General features: G+C 40.5%; 1 protein-coding gene across 1 annotated transcript; it reads left to right on the forward strand.

Annotated features, from left to right (window-relative positions):
* Window positions 1–290: 290 nt before the first annotated feature.
* On the forward strand, window positions 291–22,900 carry impact (impact RWD domain protein; the record flags this gene model as incomplete). The annotated part of the gene is made up of 11 exons (XM_079220945.1): window positions 291–338; window positions 1,567–1,695; window positions 2,740–2,792; window positions 2,920–2,982; window positions 3,092–3,177; window positions 7,762–7,899; window positions 7,988–8,082; window positions 9,384–9,457; window positions 9,825–9,915; window positions 18,031–18,165; window positions 22,079–22,900. The coding sequence occupies 11 exons, from the start codon at window positions 291–293 to the stop codon at window positions 22,136–22,138; spliced, it is 972 nt and encodes a 323-aa protein (XP_079077071.1). The 3' UTR covers window positions 22,139–22,900.
* Between the last annotated feature and the right edge of the window lie 1,258 nt (window positions 22,901–24,158).

The raw sequence follows: 24,158 nt of genomic DNA on the forward strand, positions 1-24,158 counted from the left end.
CAAACGTGGAATAAAGCTACGAGCGACATGCAAGTGCCGCGTTAATTAACACATTATGAGTGATTAACAAATATGACTTTATTAAGTAGATGTTTTGTTCAAAAGGCGGTGTCTTTTGCTTTTCTTTATCGTGAAGCTTTATTACTTTGTGGGGAGGAAACCTTTACCCTGGAAGCTCTTTCACGCGTCATGCACGCAGGCTGGATGTCAACATGCACCTCATGTGCCTTCCATTTAAAGTACACCTTTTATTAACTGGCTTAGTTTGTTATTTATGATAGCTGACACAGATGGATGACATCATACATCCGGAGGATGAAGCAGATCTTCAGGATCAAGTAAGATGGGTTTGCTTTTGCAACCTCGCCGGTTGGCGTTGAGACAACTTGGCAAGTTGCGTTCAAAGTCCTGTTTTGTGTGTCGTAATTTAATGATGTGAGTACCTGTGGGCAGGTGAACCAGAGGTCCTGCAGCGGGAGGTTTTAAACGAGATCAAATAGCACTGGGAATAAATCATGTTAGGGTGCCACACATCTGACACAGTAGAATATAAAGGAATACACGCACACACACACACACACACACACACACACACACACACACACACACACACACACACACACACACACACACACTGTGTGATAGTGTGTGCTATGTATTGGTGGTATTTGATAAACATGGAAGGTTGTTTGGCGGTGCAACTTGGGGAAATGGCGATACAAATATGTATTTTTTGTCATGCAGCAGACTTAATATTTGGGTACACTTTGTGTTTATAATGCATTATACACATACTTATATTACTGTATAATTATAGCAATAATAATAATGCTTCAATAATAGTAATGCTTCATAACAATAACCATAACACATTATAAAGCATTTTATTGGCAACATAATTGTAAGGATCATAGTATAATTCCCATAGTTGTAATACATCATAGTCTTTTTATAATGCATTTTAATGTGATATAAGTGACTCTAAGTGGTCATTGTTTGCTTTAAGTATAGTCAAACATATACAGCCTTTTGTGAGTTCTTGCATAGATTTAATGTTTTTTCTTCCACTTAAATAAATAAATGTGCTTCCTTAAAGCTCCAACTACATATGTACTGTACAGTCATGAGAGCAAAATAGTCAATTTCCCCAAAAAGTCTGGGTTTTTCAAACATCACCAGATATGCATTTTTTCCACAAAGTTAAATGTTTCTTTCGGTGACTAAACTTAGTTCTAGTTTAAAGCTACGAGAGGAACTTTCATGTTGTGTTGGTTCTGGCTCCCCCTGTGGACTAAAGTGGTAGTGTCTCTGAGCACCAGGGTCCCTTTAGGTTTAGGAAAGCTCTCATTTCCTGCAGCAGGGTCTGACAGTCTGCTGACAGAATCACACAATAAGAATCACTATTAAGAGACCATCTTCTCCCTGAAGTGTGCAGTTGGATTTAAATGATGTTTTCTCAGAGTTTGAGGCCTTCAGCACATCACCGGTCAAAATGTCTTCACGGATCACTTCCCGTCGACACATATGATTGATCTTTTTGATTTGTTATTGTTTCCTGTCGCTCAGATCGAAGAGGTCGAGGCTCTGTCTTCCATCTACGGAGACGAGTGGTGTGTCATCGATGAAGCGTCCAGAATATTTTGCATCAAAATATCCGATGACTTGGAAGAGCCAAAGCTGACAGCATGTCTGCAGGTAGAGAGAAAAACAATTTTATATATATATATATATATATATATATATATATATATATATATATATTAGGGCTGGGCATGTTAATGCGTTATAAATGCGTTAACGCAGCAATCTATTAACAGAATTGATTGACAAACCGTTTCTAGCTTTAGAACACATTGGGTTGCTTACTCCGTTCATTATATTGATGAACTGAGTGCTGCTTCACATGCTTTGACTGTTTGAACATGGACAAAAGAAGGAGTGGCTTGTCCCTCACAGGGACCCTTACTACTTAACAGACTGTTTATGTTCTCTGATAGAATAAACTGTTTCTTCTGGTACCTGTTCAGAAAAAAAAAGAAAACTGATTTATTTACTGTTGTTAACTTGCTGTTGCTCTGAGAGTGGTTGTTATATTGTTCTGATAACATTACTTTAAAATAAAAGCGTGCACTAGTTTTTCATTAACTATTGAATTTGGCACATAATGCGATTAATTAGTTAACATTTTTCAACTTTTCCCAGCCCTAATATATATATATATATATATATATATATATATATATATATATATATATATATTAAAAAAAAATATATAAAAAAATATATATAATAAGAAAATATATATTGTTTTTTAAATATATATATATATATATAGATATTAATATCTATATATATAGAAAAATATATATTATTATATTTATTTAAATATATATATTTTTAAATATCAAAAAATAGAATATATATATATATTAAAAAATATATATATATTTTTTTAATTTTAAAATATATATATCAAAACTAAAATAAAAATAAATATATATTTTTTTACATTTTTCTTTTTTTTCTTCTTATGTGTGCATGTGATGGTGTCAAAAACTAAAATAAAAAATATATATATTAATATATATATATATATATATATATATATATATTTTGATATTTTAAAAAAATATATATTTTTTAATATATTTAAAAAACAAAATATAGTTTTTATATACACACACACCTGAAAATCCAGTTCATCACTTTTATTTTCTTCTTTTTTCTCTCATTGATCAGATCATTCTCCCACCTGACTATCCGAGCGCCGCTCCGCCCATCTACCAGATCAAGTGAGTCTATTTGCCTTTCAAATTGTAATCTGCGCATCGTTCTGCTGACTTGATAGAACAACATCCCCCTCCAAAGCCCACTCGTCCTCCCACTCGACGGCCCTCTGCTTGCTCTCGTCCTCTGTAGTGCGGCGTGGCTGCGCGGCCCTGAGAGGAGCAGGCTGGCGAGCGGCCTGGAGGACCTCTACGCGTGAGTGCTTTCTGACCACACACTGCAGGGGGTCCACATCCGCCACGACGACCGAAAGCTTTTCTACGGGACTAAAAAAACTCATATGTATTTATTTCCATCTCGACAGGGAGCATGTGGGGGAGAGCATCCTGTACCTGTGGGTGGAAACCATCCGAGAATTCCTGGTGGAGAAATCCGGGAGCTCAGAAACAGGTGAGGTGTGAAAAATGAAATTCGCTGCTCGAGGGGACACACTTACTCGAGCGGTCTGTAATGACTTGAAACCCCATTTGAGAGAAAGTCATCAGGCCAGTAGAGCTCACTTCCTAACCCAGCAAGAGCTGGAAGAAAGTCATCTGCTAAGCCCCGCCCACTTTAGCTCCTGCTGCCGTGGCCCTCGAACCTTCTATTTGCGATGATGAAACGGCAGATTTAACAGCTCAAAACTCGCAGTATTTGTCGTCAACAACGCTTCTCGTTGTGCCGCAATTAAATGAAATTAAATACACACAACAGATAAATAACACGGCAGTGCGGGAAGAGGCAGAAAACCCACGTGGGCTTATGTGAAGCCTCCAGCTGCGTCATATAAAGAACTCACAATATTATAGAGAACACAAAATGAACAGACACAAGATAAGACTCCGTAATATTGTTGACAGTCTTTTTTTTACAAGATATGATGCATAATGACAACAATAACAATCCATTATCAACAACAAAAAAGAAAGACAATGTGATAGTGTCGAGCTGAGTGTGTGTGTGTGTGTGTGTGTGTGTGTGTGTGTGTCTGAGTGGGCTTGTGTAGTTACTCGTGTCTCTCTCAGACGGTCGTGTCGGTATTTGGAAAGAGAGTGGAAGCACTCGATGCTATCTCTTCACAGCTCGCCGCTGTTTATCAGCAGGAAAATTACGAGTTAATTTGTGGTAAAGAAAGAGTCGTATCAGGATGAATCTGCTCCCCACCTGAGATCTAAATGCGTCTCGCCTCTTACTCCGGCCGAGATGCTCCTCCATTAGTGCGGCAGCTATCTGATGATGTGCTCTAAAGATGTGATAAGACGAGCACAAAGGCTTGGAGGTGCATTAAAAACCTTCTGGGTCTGACTTTGAGCGACTGCATTGAATTACGATCAATATCTACGTAATGGCTTCTGTTACCTCGCCGGGATCCTTTTGAAGCGTGAAAAAGATACGCAAATTAGATTTTTTTTTTCCTCTACTAGTGTCAGCGAGCGCCGCGGCCTTTCTCGTGGGAGGCTGATCCGTCTCGCTTATCGGCGTCCATTATGGAGGGACCGACTCCTTTTGAGCAACAGAGCTGGAAAATAATAACTGTCCTCGCCGCTACTGGGTGGGGACGAGTTGTCCTTTCTCTGCAATTCATGTGGTAATAAGTATAACTGGTCACAGTGGAGCGGGATGGACAGCTTATTGCCATTTAGATGAGACGGAGGAGGGGGGGTGATGATGATGATGATGATGATAAGGCTAAAGATGCACATTATGCACAGAAAAGGAAATGAAAAAGGCAGCAAACATACCAGAGGACACGTAATGATGATGATGAAGATGATGAAGTCTGGATGAATGAGACCAGATGGGATGCAAAACATCAGAGAGGCCGAAGGCTTGTCTGTCTAAATATGAAGTCGCACCTTTATTTTTTTAATAGATTATGTGTAGATATATTATTACGATAGCTTCTATGTGTGTGTATGCACGTGGAGAATAAACACATTACCGTAAAAGTCGGGTTACAAGCCGCTCCTGCCTCCGGTCAGTGTCCCCGCTGTAGCAAGCTAAGAGCAGCACTAGCTAGCGTTGCTGCTAGCTGGCGCTGCTGCTAGCTACCGGCTGCTGCTAGCTACCGGCTGCTGCTACTGCCCGCGTCCCCTCTGCCAAAGTCGGGTGTCGAGCCTGGTCCCGCTACCTTCGGTGGTTTTCGGAGACCTAGCGGAAGTTAGCGGAGAGCTAGCGGAAGTTAGCGGAAGTTAGCGGAGAGCTAGCGGAAGTTAGCGGGGAAGTAATGGAGCGCTAGCAGGAGGCCCTGCTGGCTACAGCGGGGAGCTAACGGGGACACTGACCGAAGGTAGTAGCGGCTCGTAACCCAAACTTTTACGGTACTCGACTTTACATCGTCGCTGGAGAATTGTTATTTCAAACCAGTTCAAATTTGATTACAGGTCCCTTTTTTTGGTCTTTTTTTTTTTCTTGAAAAAGCAACTCAACAAAAAACAATGACATTATTAAATAGTTTGTCCAGAGTCTGCTGTAGTTTTGTTCATGATCGTGTAAATAAGTCGTGTATATTTATGCATAGATAGTATCAACTGAGTGAGAGAGAAAGAGATGCACAGCAACAAGGGTAAAAACAATAACTATCAAAAATTATAGAAGAATCTCCACAGGAAGAAGCCAAATTATTAACATGAATTTATGTGATGTGAATGCATGCAGATGGAGGAGGGAGGAGTAAAAACTGTTTCTCACAAGTGTGACCTGAATATGCGATGCTGGAATACAGAAAGTTGTTGCAGTTGTGACTCATTTCTATGAAATTACGCAATCCCTCTGTCCAACAAACAGATTATGATGCAGAATGATTTCACAGAACATGTGTTTGAACTAATGATTCATTGGTCCAACATATATTTCAGCTCTAGGAGAATATGAATGAATTTCCACTGCAAATATTTGGGACAAAAAAAGAATCCATGTTTGGCGTGAATCTCTTAAAGTGACAGCGCCGCGGCGTCAGGAAAAGAGAAAAACAAGTCAAGTGATGTTTCCTAAAGTATCTCCGGAACCACAACGTTGATTAACTTCATTTAAATTGCTGAAATACAGTAAAGCCTTGTGGGAAGAGAACAAATTTAACTTACCGCTAAGTTTATGTAATTACAAAAACCCTGCAACATCGACGTCATTTTCGGCGGAGGCCGTAACGTTTTAAAAAAGCGTTCATAAGTTCACTTTACAAAGTCGGATTTAAAAAAAAGACACCTCTTTGTAACCCTACGAGCTTGTAGGAGTCGAAAAAAAATGTTTTTCCGACTTCCTTGTTGCATTTTCACACCTTCGTCACACGCCTTCGTCAGACCTTCATGCACATTTTCTTACCCAGCATGCCTAAAACAAATGGTGAAAAGACATAAAGCTTATAACTTTTACATTTTTGAACCGAACGACACCATTTTTTTACTAAAAATCCATGGCAACTCCCCAATGCTTTGTTTTATTGTGGCTTTCCTGATATATATATTTTCCGGACTACTTTTCGGACTATTATTTCCACCCCCAGGAAAAAATTCCGGACAATTTTTCGGACAATCTTTTCTTTCTTTTCTTTCCTCTTCTTTTCTTTCTTCTTACCGGTCACTCCCCTGCACACTTCATATTTAAACGCTCATGGCACTTAACATACACTTTAACTTAAACACACATGTCACTTTAACATACACTTACATTAACGTTATCTGTTTGTCTGAGCACTTTATCTTATACTTAATTTAATATCATTGCACTGTTGTTGTCGTTGATTGTTGTTTGTCTCGTCTAACGTCTCATGTCTAATGTTATGCACCTTCCGCCTAGAAAAATTCCTCGTTTGTGTAAACATTCCTGGCAAATAAACGGTTTCTGATTCTGATAATGATATAAAATAACACAACTCTTAGAACTCATAGGGGATTCATACGATTACTTGAAGAATGGGTAGAGGGAACCGCAGAGCGCCTGAGCCCCACGTTTGGGGGATCTGGGGGGCAAGAGGTTAAGTCCCTCTGGCGGTCTTCAGCCGATAGAAGCAGAACCCTGAGTCGGCCCTGTAGCCGTCAGCATTATCACAGACAGAGTCTTAAAGCCTCCCATTCTGAAACTGGGAGCTGGAAGAAGAACTTCAACGTTCTGTGCTCCCGTTCCACCTTCGGAGACTCGGAGAACCAGCAGTGAACCGGCTTTCACAGAGAGCGAGTTGTGAGTTATTCAAATCTGCGTAATCCTTGCCTCTGATCCGTTCAACTGGTTCTGGTAATTGGTGTCATCCATTATGAATTGTTTGTCATCGGCACCATCATAGGTCATGAAGCCATTTTTGGTGTCAGCGTGAAGGTCGCGTAATGGTAATTTGGGAATAAGTTGCTCAGCGGGTGTCATTTTAATGACGAGCTGCCGTGTTTGTAGACAACTCGGTGAAGACCTTTGACGGGCTTCAGGATGAGGAAACAAACAAGGTGACACGACAGGTGATGGAGGTGGTGATGGGGATCTCAATGAAACAGAATTTTATGTTTAAACATGCAAACAAGGCATTATCTTATCAAATATGTGCTACTTTTGACACATCCCAAGAACAGAAATGTGAACGTTGGATAAAGTAAAAAGTACAAAAATCTTGCTTCATTTTGTTGACATATTAGATTCAAAGGTTTTTACAGAGAGAATGTATACTATATATATTTCTCCATGTTTTTATTACTAAATGTAGTTTAAATGAGGTTATGAATGCGTTGTGAACAAACCCCTCTGCATAAACCTTCAGAATATATGTAGGAATGAAAGAGTAAAGTTTGGTGATGTAGGAGCTGCTGAAGAACAAACTCATGGAGAGAAAACGTCCTTTAAAGAGAAGTGTAGTTACATGACATCATGACGAAGACTCTGCAGGTGAAGAGGGTCAACACATGAACTGAATATGCAAATGAGGCGCTTGAGGTCACTTTTGTGAGGTCACTTTTGGTACATTTAGTGTCTCACGTCAACAAAACGTTCCGTTTCTTACATGACCGGCTTCAGTGGATCCTTCAGAGAAGGTGAACATGACGGCTGAAGAGGAGGTGAATGACGACGATGATGACGATGAAGACGCACCAGACTTCCGGACTCTCAAGATGAACACGGAACATTCCCATCTTTTCACGGATCACGCAAACGGTATCCCGCCCATCGCCGGTTGATCAACTCGGTTGCATTGAACGTTAAAAACACAACTTATAAGCATTATAAACTCTCCGGTTTGCAGATGAAGAGGCTCCTCCCATCAAACATGGAAACACCATCACAGACCGACGCAGCACCTTCCAGCCCCACTTAGCACCTGTGGTGACTCCCAGACAGGTAAAAAAAAACACATTTTGATATATTTGAGTTTCATAAAAGGTCTTGGAGATGAATGTGTCTCTAGGAACACACCGACTCGTCCTGAAAGCTTCCACCTGCTGTGAAGTGCTATTTAGACACAAATATTTACCTAAATATTCTCCTCCAGAGAGCAGACGCACCTGAACAAACTGTGACCTGCGCGGCATTTGCATGTTTAAAATGCTCCGTTCAACCCATATAATAGAGAAAAATACCCAAGATCTGCTTCACTGAGAGAAAAGTAGAAATTCACTCAGTTTTCAGCCTTTTCCTCCAGTGCAGCTTCATTTATTTGTTAATACATAGAGTTCAATATTTATTACTTAAATCAGATAAATAAAACACATTAATATATTGTGTACAAACACTAAACACTCAACAAAAAACTAGATAAATCAAAAATTATTTAAACTAATTAACACTTAATTATTCTGCATTTCTGTTTTATTGACCTTTTAATTTTTGTTCATCATATACATTTGTTTCCAAATTAGAAAAAGCATTTTCACCAATGACACCAATTTCTTCTGTCAGTCTTTCATGATGATACGTTTTATTATAATATAATATAATTACAATTTATACTATGTACAGCTGCTGAGGTGTTTATTGCAGTTGTGTGGACAGAAGTTAAAAGTCAAAATAACGAGTCGAAGCACTTGCCATGAAATAGAGTTGGGAAAAAACATAATTGGAAGATAAAATAAAATAACTTTTCAAAAGGTTCCTTGATTGAGATAAAAACAAATTAATGAAACTTAAGATGAATAGTTTGTACAAATTATGAAAGAACATTTTATAAGTTTTAATCATTTCTTAAATGATTATTTTTCTTTATGTATTTGTATTTGTTTTATTATATTGCATTAATGTATTGAATATTGAACACGTTGGATCGCCATAAAACTGAAGTGGGTCTTCAAATCTTCTCAATGCTGTAGTACGGAAGCCCTGAGAGGCCAAACTAGAAAGACATTCTGATGATGTTTTTTTAAAGTCTAATTTAAATAGTTTTCCCTCTTTTTTGTTTTTGACTTAACAGCCGGAGAAAAAAAAGTATTCTGTCAAGATAACCCCAAATGTTTTTGAGTCATAAACTCCTATAAAGTCAGATACAACTCCGGGCTTCCGTTATGTGGTGTTGTGATAGTCATTTAAAGTTGTATTTATAGTAAATGTGATTTATTTCCATCCCAAACAGTCGACGGACGCTGTTCATGTCGGCATCTGCATCACTTGAGTCCTTGATGACGTGTTCCCCCTGTCGTGTGTTGCAGGTGAAAATGGTCCTGGGGAAGCTGTACGAGAACAAGAAGATCGCCAGTGCCACTCATAATATTTATGCGTACAGGTCAGTGATGTCACGTGTAAATGAACTGTGGCGCCCGTCATTATCTCACGATGCAGATCAGCCGCCGCTCTCAGGTCACCGACACCAAGAACACTGAGGCCTGTACGTCTCCTCTAAAGGGCAAATCACTGCTAGTAAGAAAAAGCTTTCTGATGGTGTAGCGGTTTATTTGAATACACATGTGTGTGTGTGTCCTTCTGTGTGTGTGTGTGTGTGTGTGTCCTTCTGTGTGGTCTAATGAGGTCGGCGTGGAGCCCGGTCAGGTGGTCATTACCGCTGACATTTACAGACGCCGCCGGCGTCATCACTCTCTCGCCGAAAACATCTCAAGCTGTTGCAATTCTGTCTGTTTTTTTGTTTTTTTTAGGATTTACTGCGAGGACAAGAACAGCTTCCTGCAGGACTGCGAGGACGACGGCGAGACCGCCGCGGGGGGCCGGCTGCTCCACCTGCTGCAGGTCATCCTCTTTCACTCGCACAATGCAGACGGGACACAGCGGAGCGCTTAAGGCGACTGACGGGAACTTTGGTGGTGATGTTGGCGGCCCCTGTAGAGAAAAGATGCAACGATGATATGACAATATGAGTATCGCTTTGTTTATAAAACACTTATCGAAAACAAAGTGCTTTACATAAAAACTACCGTAAAAGTTGGGTTACAAGCCGCTACTGCCTTCGGTCAGTGTCCTCTTTAGCTCCCCGTTGTAGCCAGCTAGCGCTCCTGCTAGCGCTCTGCTAGTTCCCCGCTAACTTCCGCTAGCGCTCCGCTCCCTGACAACCACCAAAGGTAGCGGGACCAGCCCCGGCTCGACACCCGACTTGGGCAGAGGGGACGCGGGCAGTAGCAGCAGCAGCGGGGAGCTAGCAGCAGCGCTAGCAGCAGCGCTAGCAGCAGCGCTAGCAGCAGCCCTAGCAGTAGCGCTGCTCCTAGCTTGCTACAGCAGGGACACTGACCGGAGGTAGGAGCGGCTTGTAACCCGGCTTTTACGGTAATTAAAAAAACCCGGCTATATCAAAATAAAAGTTCTAAAAAAGCAGCATTCAGGTTCAAATAGTAAAAGCTGTGAAACCGCTTGAGTCTCTGACAGACATTTTGAGTCCTTTCTGAACCCTTTCTGTAAGTCAGCATTAGATACCGACTTTTCCCAAGGGAATTACCCACAATTCATAGCAATGTGACGTTAAACACGCAGTTCCCAATGGAACCATGGAGAGGTAAAAAAAATTATAATGAGGAGCTTCAAGAAGAACTCTCTAGAACCAGACCATCTTCTCTCCGGTGGTCTGTTTACTGATGAAGGTCTACAGAGGACCAGGACTAGACTGAGGTCTAGAGAGGACCAGGACTAGACTGAGGTCTAGAGAGGACCAGGACTAGACTGAGGTCTACAGAGGACCAGGACTAGACTGAGGTCTACAGAGGACCAGGACTACACTGAGGACTATAGAGGACCAGGACTAGACTGAGGTCTAGAGAGGACCAGGACTAGACTGAGGTCTAGAGAGGACCAGGACTAGACTGATGTCTAGAGAGGACCAGGACTAGACTGAGGTCTACAGAGGACCAGGACTAGACTGAGGTCTATAGAGGACCAGGACTACACTGAGGTCTATAGAGGACCAGGACTACACTGAGGTCTAGAGAGAACCAGGACTAGACTGAGGTCTATAGAGGACCAGGACTAGACTGAGGTCTATAGAGGACCAGGACTACACTGAGGTCTATAGAGGACCAGGACTAGACTAAGGTCTACAGAGGACCAGGACTAGACTAAGGTCTACAGAGGACCAGGACTAGATTGAGGTCTACAGAGGACCAGGACTAGATTGAGGTCTATAGAGGACCAGGACTAGACTGAGGTCTACAGAGGACCAGGACTAGACTGAGGTCTATAGAGGACCAGGACTAGACTAAGGTCTATAGAGGACCAGGACTAGACTGAGGTCTATAGAGGACCAGGACTACACTGAGGTCTATAGAGGACCAGGACTACACTGAGGTCTATAGAGGACCAGGACTAGACTAAGGTCTACAGAGGACCAGGACTAGACTGAGGTCTATAGAGGACCAGGACTAGATTGAGGTCTATAGAGGACCAGGACTAGTCTGAGGTCTATAGAGGACCAGGACTACATGAGGTCTATAGAGGACCAGGACTAGTCTGAGGTCTATAGAGGACCAGGACTACATGAGGTCTATAGAGGACCAGGACTAGACTGAGGTCTAGAGAGGACCAGGACTACACTGAGGTCTACATAGGACCAGGGCTAGATGAGACTGGTTCAGAACCAGTTAAAAGTTCCTCACAGTAACTTTAAATACATCTTGCATTTCTCAAAAAGAAACTGGAATAATGAGTCAGAGCAGCTCACGTAACGCTCTTTCACAGAATTAATGTTGCAAACACATTGTTACATTTTCCAGCTTCATCCAACTTTCTTGAGCGTCTGCGGTCTTAATGGCCATCTGTTCTCATCCTCACCGTCAACACCATTTGGCGTCTACTCTGGTTTTAACATTATTATGTGTAAGGAGGTTTTCCACAGATTCTGAGAAATCTCTTGTTCTCTGTGGTAGTTTCTCCCTCATTAAAACCAACACATGATACACATGTGTGATATTAAACTATACGTTGTGTGAAATAGATCAAAGAGGTAAGATTCAGTATGCGAAACACATACAGTGTAGTTTGTTAATGCTAATTGTACATTTTACACCATAAAAGTGGCTTTTGTGGCCTAAATATATATGAGGCGAAGGGAGATGTGCTCCAGGAAACATGTCGATTTAAAACCACCACACATCGAGTATTGATTCATAATTACTTTTTTTTCCCAGATATATTTCCAATTAGTTTAATCTGTCAGATGACAGCAAATGGGAGAGAAGGAACATTAACAAATGTCACAAATCATCATAATAATTCAGTTCTTTGCGTGTGCAATGTTTCCCTGGAAAAAAGATATTTTAGATATGACATGAAATGCTCATCAGCGGTGACAGTTGTTCATTTAAAAAAAAAAAAAGAAGCTTGAAAGCACAAATGAGTTCCTGAGTCTCTCCAGAGAGCTGCTGAGCTTCTCCGCCTGTCGCTGACGGCGAGGAACAGTTTGCGTCATTCCCCACAGAGTCGGCCTCGTTCCTCTGCTGCAGGATCACTAACGAGTCCGGGACCGAGCCGGTCGTGGACCCGGCCTCCCTTATCGTTTTCAATATTAAATAGACATTAATAAAGTAGGACGCCTGCTAAAAAGGCTTTGATGGCGCCGTGTCCCAGTTCATTTCCCTTAATGGTGGAGTCCAACGCTAACGGGCTATTTAGTATGCAAAGAAAATATGTGAGATTTTTCTTTTTTACATGTGTGAAGCCTCCGTATGAAACACATTGCATGCTATTTCTGGTGAGATATAACAGAATGCAAACACCGGTGTAAGCATCCCACAATGCAATGTAGTTACATTCATAACGGGAAAAGTGACTTGATGAGTCCGAAAAGTTACGTACTATTTTTTTTTATTCACACAAAACGTACACTGATACAATGTTGAGCACGTTGTGCAGTTTTTTTTTTAAATTTTTAAATCAGCTGAAAGGAAGTAAACATGGAGCCAACATGGTCTCTGGTCTGTTATACAAAAGGACACAGAGATGCACACCTACACACTTACACAAAATACACAATCAATTAGCTTCAAGTTGCATCACTTCCTGTTCATATACAATGGATTAGTTTATTGATTTCTTGTAAACTAACAGCTAAAACTACGGATACAAAAAATGACTGGAGATCCGTTTTCTTAGTAGAACTTAGTGGAAAAAAGGTTTTGCAAGTATTATGTATTTTAGTTACTTAAAATAAAAACCATCAAGTGAAAAAAAGGTTTTGCCAGGTAAATAATTCATATTTTTATCAGGACGTGTTGTAATACTCATTCCGGCCACACGAGGCTGAAGCGCACCACTACCCGTGTTCTAAATGGGACTAAAAGCGTTCGCATTTTAATTTCTCCATTCATTATGAACACTATATACATATATTGAAAAAACTCTTCTGGAAGAAAACTGGAATGCTTTTAGAAAACAGAGGAAAGCAACACATTTGACACATTTGAGAAGTGTATTCCGCAAATGTGTTTTGAAAAATGTAAAGAAATTATAATTACAAACCAGATCAATTAATTTCCCGCTTGTCTAAGTAGATAACAGAATAATTGATACGGTGTCAGAAAGTGTTCCTTCAGGCGTTTGTAACATTTAGTGTTACTTAATTATGAATTACATTATGATTTCGTTAATTGCTTTTCGCCCGTTGGCCGGTTTGATTTCATCGTCGTTAATCCCCACCATGATCCCTCAAAAAGTACGAATCACGATGAGAACATTGCAGAGCCAAACATCAATTTATCCCCCAAAAAACAGATCTCCGCATCGGTTTATTCGCTCGACTATGACGCCGCTCGTATTTACATAATGTGTAAATTCCCCTCTGAGCCTCTCCAGAGAAATAGTCCACAATAAGCAATTTCACAAAATCTTTTCATTCCACATAACAAAGAGGCACTTGTGCTGTCAGATGGCACAATAATTCCCACACACACACACACACACACACACACACTCACACGTTTGGTCTCGCCGTAATATTGAATGAAGGCCAGTGAAAGGTTTGTGACAAAAAAAACGAGATAAGAATGTATTTTTTTTACTGTAATCAGAGCTCGCCGCTGACTTGAAGTAGTTGTGACATTCTCATTACCAGCAGGTGCTGAGTCGTATCAGAGCGTCTGCAGATGAGATCCATGACTCGTGTCAAAGTTCATACTCATTTGTGAGATGACGGCGGCCCCCCGTGCCAGTGTGACCCCGCTAGAGGGAGAAGTTAGTGTGAATTAGTGCTTTGGATTTTCGGTGAAAGTGTGATCCGCCGCACAGAATTCAGATGAATGGAGCTGTCCTCCACTCCAGCAGAGCCTCCCTCCCACCACGGTGCTAAGTAGCGCGCCGCTCGGAGCTCTTTGGCCCCTAATTTCCTTAAATGACTGAGAAGGACGAACTCTCTATTGAATATCTGGATGTTTGTCGAGTATTGTGCATTTTTTTAAAGATATTTGTCGTGTTTCCTGTACATTATGGCAAGTCTGCAGACAATATACATAAATAATATACAGACAACGGACTGTATATAAGAAGTGGACGTCACCCATTTATTTGTGGACGGACGTTATGAAGCCTTGAGTTCGGCATTTTGGCCATCGCCGTCTTTTTTTGCAACCAGTGAACAGGAAGTGACCGTATTTGGACTGAGGAGGAGTGATGTAGAGACGCCGTAAACGTCTCTGGTGTCAACCTGTCAATCACCTTGTAGCCCCGCCTTAAAGCATCCCCTGCTTTATGGTCTGTTTGACTCTAAATGACCATAATTTACTAAATGAACATCATGCTGTATTGAAGAAGACTTGAAACTAGAGATTGAGACAAAAACTCATGTTTACAATGTTTACTGAGGGAATACATCAAGAGAAGTAGAGTCATTTATATAGACTTCTATACAACCAGAGGAGTCGCCTCCTGGTGGTCAGGAGAGAGAATGCAGCTTTAACACATGAAGCATAGACTTCTATACAACCAGAGGAGTTGCCCCCTGGTGGTCAGGAGAGAGAATGCAGCTTTAACACATGAAGCATAGACTTCTATACAACAGAGGAGTCGCCCCCTGGTGGTCAGGAGAGAGAATGCAGCTTTAACACATGAAGCATAGACTTCTATACAACCAGAGGAGTCACCCCCTGGTGGTGAGGAGAGAGAATGCATCTTTAACACATGAAGCATATACTTCTATACAACCAGAGGAGTCACCCCCTGGTAGTGAGGAGAGAGAATGCATCTTTAACACATGAAGCATATACTTCTATACAACCAGAGGACTCGCCCCCTGCTGGACAGCAATAGCTTCACTTCAGAACCGGAGGTTGCCGCCTGCAGTGGGAGTAATTATGGGAGAAACCATAGCGATGAAGCAGCAGCTAGTATGGCGGAGAATCCTAATAAGGCGTATAAATAAAGTTTTCTGCAGTGGATCCTCCAGATAAAAAAAATAAACCTTGCGTTCAGAGGAAAGATGAAAGTGAAGGAGGTTCATGGGCTCACCTGCAGGCCCATATGTGCACCGGTTAAGTTGCCAAAAACACCATGTCTCTGGTCAAATACTCTTTTATTGCTGAGGAACATTACTTATTTAGTACATAGCAGAAGTCGGATTCTCTTTGCACAGCGATTGTCTTTTCCTCAAGGAATCTCCTTCACATCCGACGTTTTCAATCGCGGTCGAGGAAAAGTGGTTTGGAAAAGACATGGGACGTAATTTCTTCTACTATTTGACTGCAGCCTTTTACCGCCAAATAAAACCAGCTTCATCAGCATCGCTGATTCTGTGATCAAATCGCTGATTCTGTCATCAAAAAAATCACAATTGTTTTTGGCAACTTCTGCATGGGTTAAAACCTCTCGGTCACATCTGCTCCGCCCGGTCCAACCCGAGAGATGAAAGGACTTCCTGCAGCTGACTGACCTGCTGGAGTGACGGCAGCATGTCGGCCGTCTTCCTGCTCCTCCTCCAGAGCGGCGCGCTGATTAATCTCCTCCTCCTCCTCCTCCTCCTCCTCCTCCTCCTCCTCCTCCTCCTCGTCGCTCTCTGTCGGCGTACTGAGCAATTTACACGAAGAGCTTTCTCCTTAATCTATTCTTCTCTAATCTCATTCCTCTCCACAAGCCTTTTCTTCCCCCGCTTCCTCATTTAAAGTTCTTCTTTGTGCCTCTGAATGTGGAAGTGTGTCGTAATGAATTTAAAAAAAAAAGAAAAAGGATCTAATTAATAGTGTCAGCGGCCAGATGTGGATGAGTCCTCCCCTCCAATGGCATTGCCCTTTTTGTGTGTGTGTGTGTGTGTGTGTGTGTGTGTGTGTGTGTGCGCCGAGGCAAATTATCGTCTTCACGTGACATTTTAGAGGGAATTTATCTTATTTGCTCTTCATTAGGAGTTTGATGAGAAGATGAATGTCAATGTCTTCTCTGCGTGTTTAGTAGAAGGAGGCAGGCCGCGTTATCCCGAGGCAGCGAGGGGAAACGGGAAGCCATAATTAAAAGACAAAAATAAAACAAATCCTCTCCATTTTGATCCATTGTAAAAGGTTAACCGCACGGTATATTTAAAATATTTTCACAGCTGTCAGACACTTTTCCAACTATTTTACAAAGAAGGCCAGTTTGCTTTTCAGATGGTTTACGATCAGGAGTTCATACACATCTACATTTGAGTCAATATTTGTTTACAGGATGTATTCAAGTGTCGTTATAATGCATTTAAAAGTTGACAGTGTTTGTACAAAGGCAATAAAGTAGGCCATGAATATGAGATATGAGTTTACAGATATAATCACAATCCCTCCTCGATATAGTGGAGGTTGTTTGTTTGTTTTTTTGCCGGTTACACTCCTTGTTTGTTTGATTCTTCACAGTTATTGATTAGAGAGTTTTTTTCAATATCATATAAAAACAGAAATGTATACTACTGCGTATTAATGCAGTGTGATATTTTACTCAAAGCATTTATAGTTTAATGCTTATTAAAGAATTATGAAGATGAAAAGCACTCATCCATTAAAAATCCTTTAAAAATAGTTATATTAAGAAATATTCAACAAAATAAAAGTGTAAGTTGATAAACTGAATTGTATATATTCTATATTAAATCAGACAGCACTGTGTATTGTATATTTTTCCTGGTTAGGGGATAGAAAGTATTTCACAATGGTTACATCACTGAAAAAGGTTGAGAACCACTGAGGGTCTAGTGGACCCTATAGATTTTTTTTTTTAAATCAATTTTTGACAACCAAAGCAGAGTCTGGATGTCCAGAGAGAAGACACTCTAATAAAGTAGTCTATGAATATGAGATATGAGTTTACAGATATAATCACAATCCCTCCTCGATATAGTGGAGGTTGTTTGTTTGTTTTTTTGCCGGTTACACTCCTTGTTTGTTTGATTCTTCACAGTTATTGATTAGAGAGTTTTTTTCGATATCATATAAAAACAGAAATGTATACTACCGCGTATTAATGCAGTGTGATATTTTACTCAAAGCATTTATAGTTTAATGCATATTAAAGAAGTATGAAGATGAAAAGCACTCAGAAAAGGAAAGAACCCAATCCTCAACAAATCAAAGCTCGAACCTTCCCGTCTCTGAGCTGCTAACGTCAGCTCAACTCTTCCTGGAGCTCGACGTTCACACTCACAGATGAAAGGGACATTTCATCTTCTCACCTGTAGCTCCGGGAGGAGAGCCAAATAGGGAAATGCCTCCACATTCTCATCTTGACAGCTGACAACCTGAGTCGGATCCACTTACCGAAGATTCATCAACGGCCGGATCCGGTGTGAAATATCTGGGCCTCCTGAAAATGGTCGTCAGTGACGGGTGTCGCGTCATTTATTGTATTTGTCACTCGCCGGCTCTCTCAGATTCACACTCATTTCACAGGAACCATGTGTTTTGCGTCCCGCCACAGATTCTGGACGTGCGCAACGTGGCGGTGGTCGTGTCTCGATGGTACGGAGGCGTTCTGCTGGGTCCGGACCGCTTCAAGCACATCAACAACTGTGCTCGAAACATCCTGGTGGAGGAGGGATACACCGCCTCCACGGTGAGACGCGCTGTCATCCTGCACTGACACGCCATCGGTCAAATTTGACGTTGCTGTCACTGGGAAACGGCTGGAATCTTGCAGTTTTTTGTAGCATTTTACACTTATTATTTGAGTGAGACGAGGGAAAAGGGGTAAAAAAGAGAGGAGGAAGGACATGCAGCAGACAGTCTGTCCAGCCGGGAATCAAAGCGGGGACTCGCCGCTCAGGGCAGAGACAATGTTTCCTTATTCAATTCTTCTTATGATGTCTTATGAAAAAATTCTCCTCATTTATCTTTTTAAAAAAAATATTTTTATTTTTTTATTCCAGCAACACAGGTCAATTTCTGCTCGTTACGTGCATACAGTCTTTTCAAAATAAACGTACGTCTTCACAGGAGGCTACTTGGTTTGGTTTAGGAAAAAGATCGTGAAGTACTTATTTAGGTTTAGGTAAAAAACTACTTAGGTTTAGTTAACACAACTACTTTGAGGAAAAATATCGTAAAGTACTTAGTTAGGTTTAGGAAAAAGATCGTAAAGTACTTAGTTAGATTTAGGAAAAAGATCGTAAAGTACTTAGTTAGATTTAGGAAAAAGATCGTAAAGTACTTAGTTAGGTTTAGGAAAAGATCGTAAAGTACTTAGTTTGGTATAGGAAAAAAATCGTAAAGTACTTAGTTAGGTATAGGAAAAAAATCGTAAAGTACTTAGTTATGTATAGGAAAAAAAATCGTAAAGTACTTAGGTTTAGGAAAAGATTGTGAAGTACTTAGTTAGATTTAGGAAAAAGATCGTAAAGTACTTAGTTAGGTTTAGGAAAAGATGGTTGTTTGGGTTCAAATAGCTGCAGATGTGCCGTTACTAAAGTATGCAGGTTACGTGACAAATAAATAAACGTTGACTTCTTGTTTCACATTAAAAAGTGGTCACCCGGGTGAACCGAAGTCCACAAATCAATGGGTGACGTCACAAGGACTACGTCCATTTCTTCTATACGTCTACGCCCTAATCACTTGGCTATTGGGTCGCCCCGGTATCTTGAAGTCGACCCTGGTGCACTGGTTCTCAAAAAGGGGGATATGTGAGATTACAAATATATATATATTTAAAATGAGCATCCATTAAAAATCCTTTAAAAATAATTATATTAAGAAATATTCAATGAAATAAAAGTGTAAGTTGATAAACTGAATTGTATATATTCTATATTAAATCAGACAGCACTGTGTATTGTATATTTTTCCTGGTTAGGGGATAGAAAGTATTTCACAATGGTTACATCACTGAAAAAGGTTGAGAACCACTGAGGGTCTAGTGGATCCTATATATATTTTTTTATTAAATCAATTTTTGACAACCAAAGCAGAGTCTGGATGTCCAGAGAGAAGACACTCTCAGATACTGTATAGGTGGGTTATAGTGACACATGCATTCATTATGAAACCACAGACTGTCCGTTTCCACAGTAACTCGTCAGCAGCTGTCACATTAGGGATGTGGCTTCATTTGAAGTGTCTGGTTTCCACATGTACTGGAGATCAAACACTTGCTCCTCGCTTTCACCAGCCTGAAGTTGGGTCCGGTCTGCTTTGAAGTCGTCTTTGTGTTCGTCGAAGTTATTCCACCGGTAACATGATTGACCTTTCAGCTGCTGCTTTGGGTAGATTAAAGGTACTGCAAACCTACTCTTAAAACGTATCGGACTTCAAAACCCACATCAACTCTCTGTCAAAAATCTGAATTTCATTCCCACCTCGACAGCAAAAGGCTCAGCTCTCCCTGTGGACGTCCTTGACAGCTAAATACAGGCCACTGCCTTCTCTGCCTGATTCCCGTTCATGAAGTGCTTTTAAAAAAACAAAAAATAATCGTTTAGAATGGATTCTAAAAAAACAGACCGCTTGGTTTCAGTTGCCTGAAGCCTGTTGAAAGCTTTTCTGATTGACAGGTCAAAAAAGAAGAGCAATTATTGAGTCATGATAAAAATCTCCAGACTTTCAGCGCCTGAAAAATGTCTCCACGATGATCCTAAGCAGAATGTCAATAAACAATTGTGATGGTAAAATGTTAAGTTGGGGTCAAATGTTATACTGAGATTTGTTTGTTTGTTACAGGTTTGAATATTGCAGGAAATATAGCTCAGTCTGGGCAGTAACACTGTGAAAGAAATTCATCAAAAATTAAATCTACTGCGGCCCATCGGTGGGTCCCGACCCAGTCTCTGGGAATGACTGCCTTAAAGGGCCAGTCTGTAGAATTAAGAGGGATCTGTTAGCAGAAATGGAATATAATACTTTGAACTATGCTTTCAATCGTGTATAATAATCAACCTGAAACTAAGGATCGTTTTGGTTTCGTTAGCTTAGAATGAGCCGTTCATTTCTACATACAGTAAGGAGCGGCTCATCTAAACTGAGTCCGCCACCAAACACTTTTTTTTTAAATACATATCTTTATTTAAAAGGGACCACGTACAGTTAAAACATAAATGTCACCATTTGATGCACTGTACCTGATTTTAGCTAAAGCTAATTCACATCTGTAGTCCCTTGACAGACCATAACAAACATAAAACAAGAGCAAACATTACAGGATAAAATGCACAATACAACATTATATGGGAGGAGAAGGGCACACAATACAAAGCTACAGTACAGCACATAAAAAATAAGTAATAAAAACCATTAAAAGTAGGTAATATGAACCATTAAAAGTAAGTTCTCCGACAAGCTTGCGAAACTTCGGTAACTACAGAGTGCAAAAGTACCGCCAGTTGCTGTCTAAATTCCGTTGTTCCTAAGGTATCGTATTATTATTATGGTATGGATGACCTCTAAGCAAGTACTAGCCAACGTTATCGCAGTCTTGGAAAGAGAGGACTTAGTGGACGGGCATTCAGTTGGTTGCCACCAAATCCCGCAAACTGACCCTTCAACAAGTTCAACTCTGTCGTAGTAGATTTTAAATCGCTTAATGAACTCTCGAAAGTATTTTTTTTTTGCAAATCTCGCCTCCTAGAATGTACTAACATTCAACAGACTGAGGGATAGTGAATGACACACATTTACAAATACTATATGTATACAATGAATATAGTTCAATGTTAATGCTCATATTATTGTTATCTTGTGCTGGCAACACAGAGACTCTTGGGAAAACAAAATGGGCCCCAGAATTGAGCCTTGAGGAACCCCACATTTGATCTGTAAGATATGTTGTCGATGAAAATTCGGAACAATAATTCCTGGTAAGAGAGAATGAGGACTATTTTGGTTGAATGTAAAATTCGATAAAATCGTTAATTACTTTGATTGGATTTAAGAGGAAAATAGAGAGCTAAACCACCAGTTTTACACTTTTTTACAAATGTTTCTGCCAGTTATGTTTGTGTCAATAATTAAAAACGGTAACAAGGTTCATTTCTCTTTGCCGGTAATTAGGAGAACAAGTGTTGGAGAGTCGCTGGTTTAAATGAAAGCCTCATGGCAAACTCCACATGAGACATGAAAGAGCAGCGTGCATATTAAAAAGTAGTTCCACCCCGCTGTATGAAACAGGATGATCAATTAGGCGTACTTTCTTATAGTCGGGTCTACAAGTCAGCAGCCTGGATTGTCAAAGCAATAATTAGTGTAGGGTGTTTTGTAAGAGTACTTAAGAATGCAATGTTTGGAGAGATGCAATTATTTGAATACATTAAAACAGTCGGGGGAATGCCAATCAGTACATTGTAATTTGCACATTTCGGTAAGGCAGCGAAACGCAGCAGGAGTTCAGGGGAAAGTGGCTGCCGAACATTGAGTCATGAGCTTTAAAACAGCACTTAAATATTAAACATGGAAAAAAGCTTTGGCACCATTAAGTGGAGTGCTAATGTAAGATAATTATTAGTCTGTTCATTCTCTAACCCTTTGCTCTTGATTCACAGGATGAAGCCGCCAAATCTGGAGCGAAGGCCAAAAGGCCAAAAAGCAAGAAGACAAAGTGAATATCAGAAGAGGAAAAAACAGATTTTCAGTTTTGTGAAGACTTGTTTTAAAGTCGATTCAGATGTGTCTTAACTGAGACTGACAGGGATTTTCTTGCAATTACAAATAATGTATTCAGGATTACGACTGTGCTGCAGGAATTGAGACCCAAAACATTGGATTTTTGCACGTGTGGTTCCCTCGTCATAGTTTTATGGATGTGTCTTTGGCTAGATGCCTGAAATAAGCTTCAGAGACTGTAACGTGTTCACAGTAAATACACCGCTTGTGGATTTTTGAAACTTTTAGTTTCTTAATAAAGTCGGTTGCTCGTGGTGGTGATGAGATGTCATGTGACCGCAGGGATTTATGAGACAATGGGCCCCTGGGCGCAGATCCAAGCCACAGATTTTAGAGTTGTTCAGCCTCTTTTTGTTGTTGTTTGTAGCCTTTACGCATCTCTCTGTGGTTTTGTGTCACTTTGTGATTGATTTGGTCTTTTTCTCATCTGTTTTTTTGTGTCTTTGTTGTGATTTTGTTTCTCTTTGTGGTCGTTTTCATCTCTTTGTTATAATTTTCTGTCCCTTTGTAGTCGTTTTCATCTCTTTGTTGTCATTTTGTGTATCGTTTTGTGTCTCTTTGTAGTCGTATTCGTCTCTTTGTTGTCATTTTGTGTCTCTTTGTAGTCGTTTTCATCTCTTTGTTGTCATTTTTGTCTCTTTGTAGTCGTTTTCATCTCTTTGTTGTCATTTTTGTCTCTTTGTAGTCGTTTTCATCTCTTTGTCGTCGTTTTCATCTCTTTGTAGTCGTTTTCATCTCTTTGTTGTCATTTTTGTCTCTTTGCAGTCGTTTTCATCTCTTTGTTGTCATTTTTGTCTCTTTGCAGTCGTTTTCATCTCTTTGTTGTCATTTTTTGTCTCTTTGCAGTCATTTTGTGTCTCCTTTTGTGTCTCTTTGTTGTCATGTTGTGTCTCTTTGTAAGGGTGTTGTGTCTCAGTTGTTGTATAGCTCCTTTTTAATTAATTGGAAATATCTTTGTGTCTGTTTTTAACCGTTTTGCATCTCTTTGTAATGCTTTTTGTGTCTCTTTGTCGTCCTTTTATTACAATGTTTGGTTATGTTTTAGTCTGTTGGCCACAGAGCTTATTTTCTCCAATAATCCAAAATCCTGTGGAAGAACCCCGCTGGCTTTGCATCAAGGGAACCAGTGTGACACAAAAATATGTCATCCCTGCAGCATTAAAATGTCTCACCACTTGTAATTGTTATTCCAGCTCATCGCTTTAACTCTGGACTTTATATTATACCATTTTGATTGTATTGACAGTGCAACAAGACCACGAGATCTGCTCTAAAATATGACAACGTTATTAGCAAACCACCTCACCGGTACGTGCTTTAATTAAAGAGTTTGTTCGGGAGAAGGCAGCTTTTGTCGGCCTTTAAATTTGAAATGTTAACGCTCCATTCTGTCTCAGCGTCAGCGTGTGAATACTCGTCCTTGTAAGTGTGGATTCAGTCGAGCGTGGAAGAGATCCATGCACAATTCATTCAGCGTTTCCCGGGAAAAATATGATCAGACATCACTGCTCGACAAAACGAACTTCACTGAATTCCATTGACACGATTGCTCTCAAACTCGCTCACATAATTCACTTTTCCCCGATGCATTTGACATCCGCTTGAACTTTTTACCCCCTCCCTTGTTGGCTCCGGTGGGATTGCGCTTCACCTCTCCGTTTTGGTGCCAGCGGTGCGCGGAGAGACGCGGTCTGCATGTGAACATCTCCAGGGCCGCTTAAGGCAGCAGAGGACTGCTTTGTTAAAAACCATCCAGGGCTGAGCTGTCACCAGTACAACCCCACGACTGTGAGGTAAAAAGCCACTGAGAGAATAATTACAGCGCGTCGCTTTAACTGAGACGCTTCTTCCCTGACAGGCTGTCAACACATCTCCGCCTGTATTTATATTTACTTTACAGGCTTGTGATGATCTCGTTCTTCTGAAAACGTATCTTGGAGGATGAGAAGAATGATTAAC

Source organism: Taurulus bubalis (assembly GCF_910589615.1).
Source record: "Taurulus bubalis genome assembly, chromosome: 7".
NCBI classification, from domain to species: Eukaryota; Metazoa; Chordata; class Actinopteri; order Perciformes; family Cottidae; genus Taurulus; species Taurulus bubalis.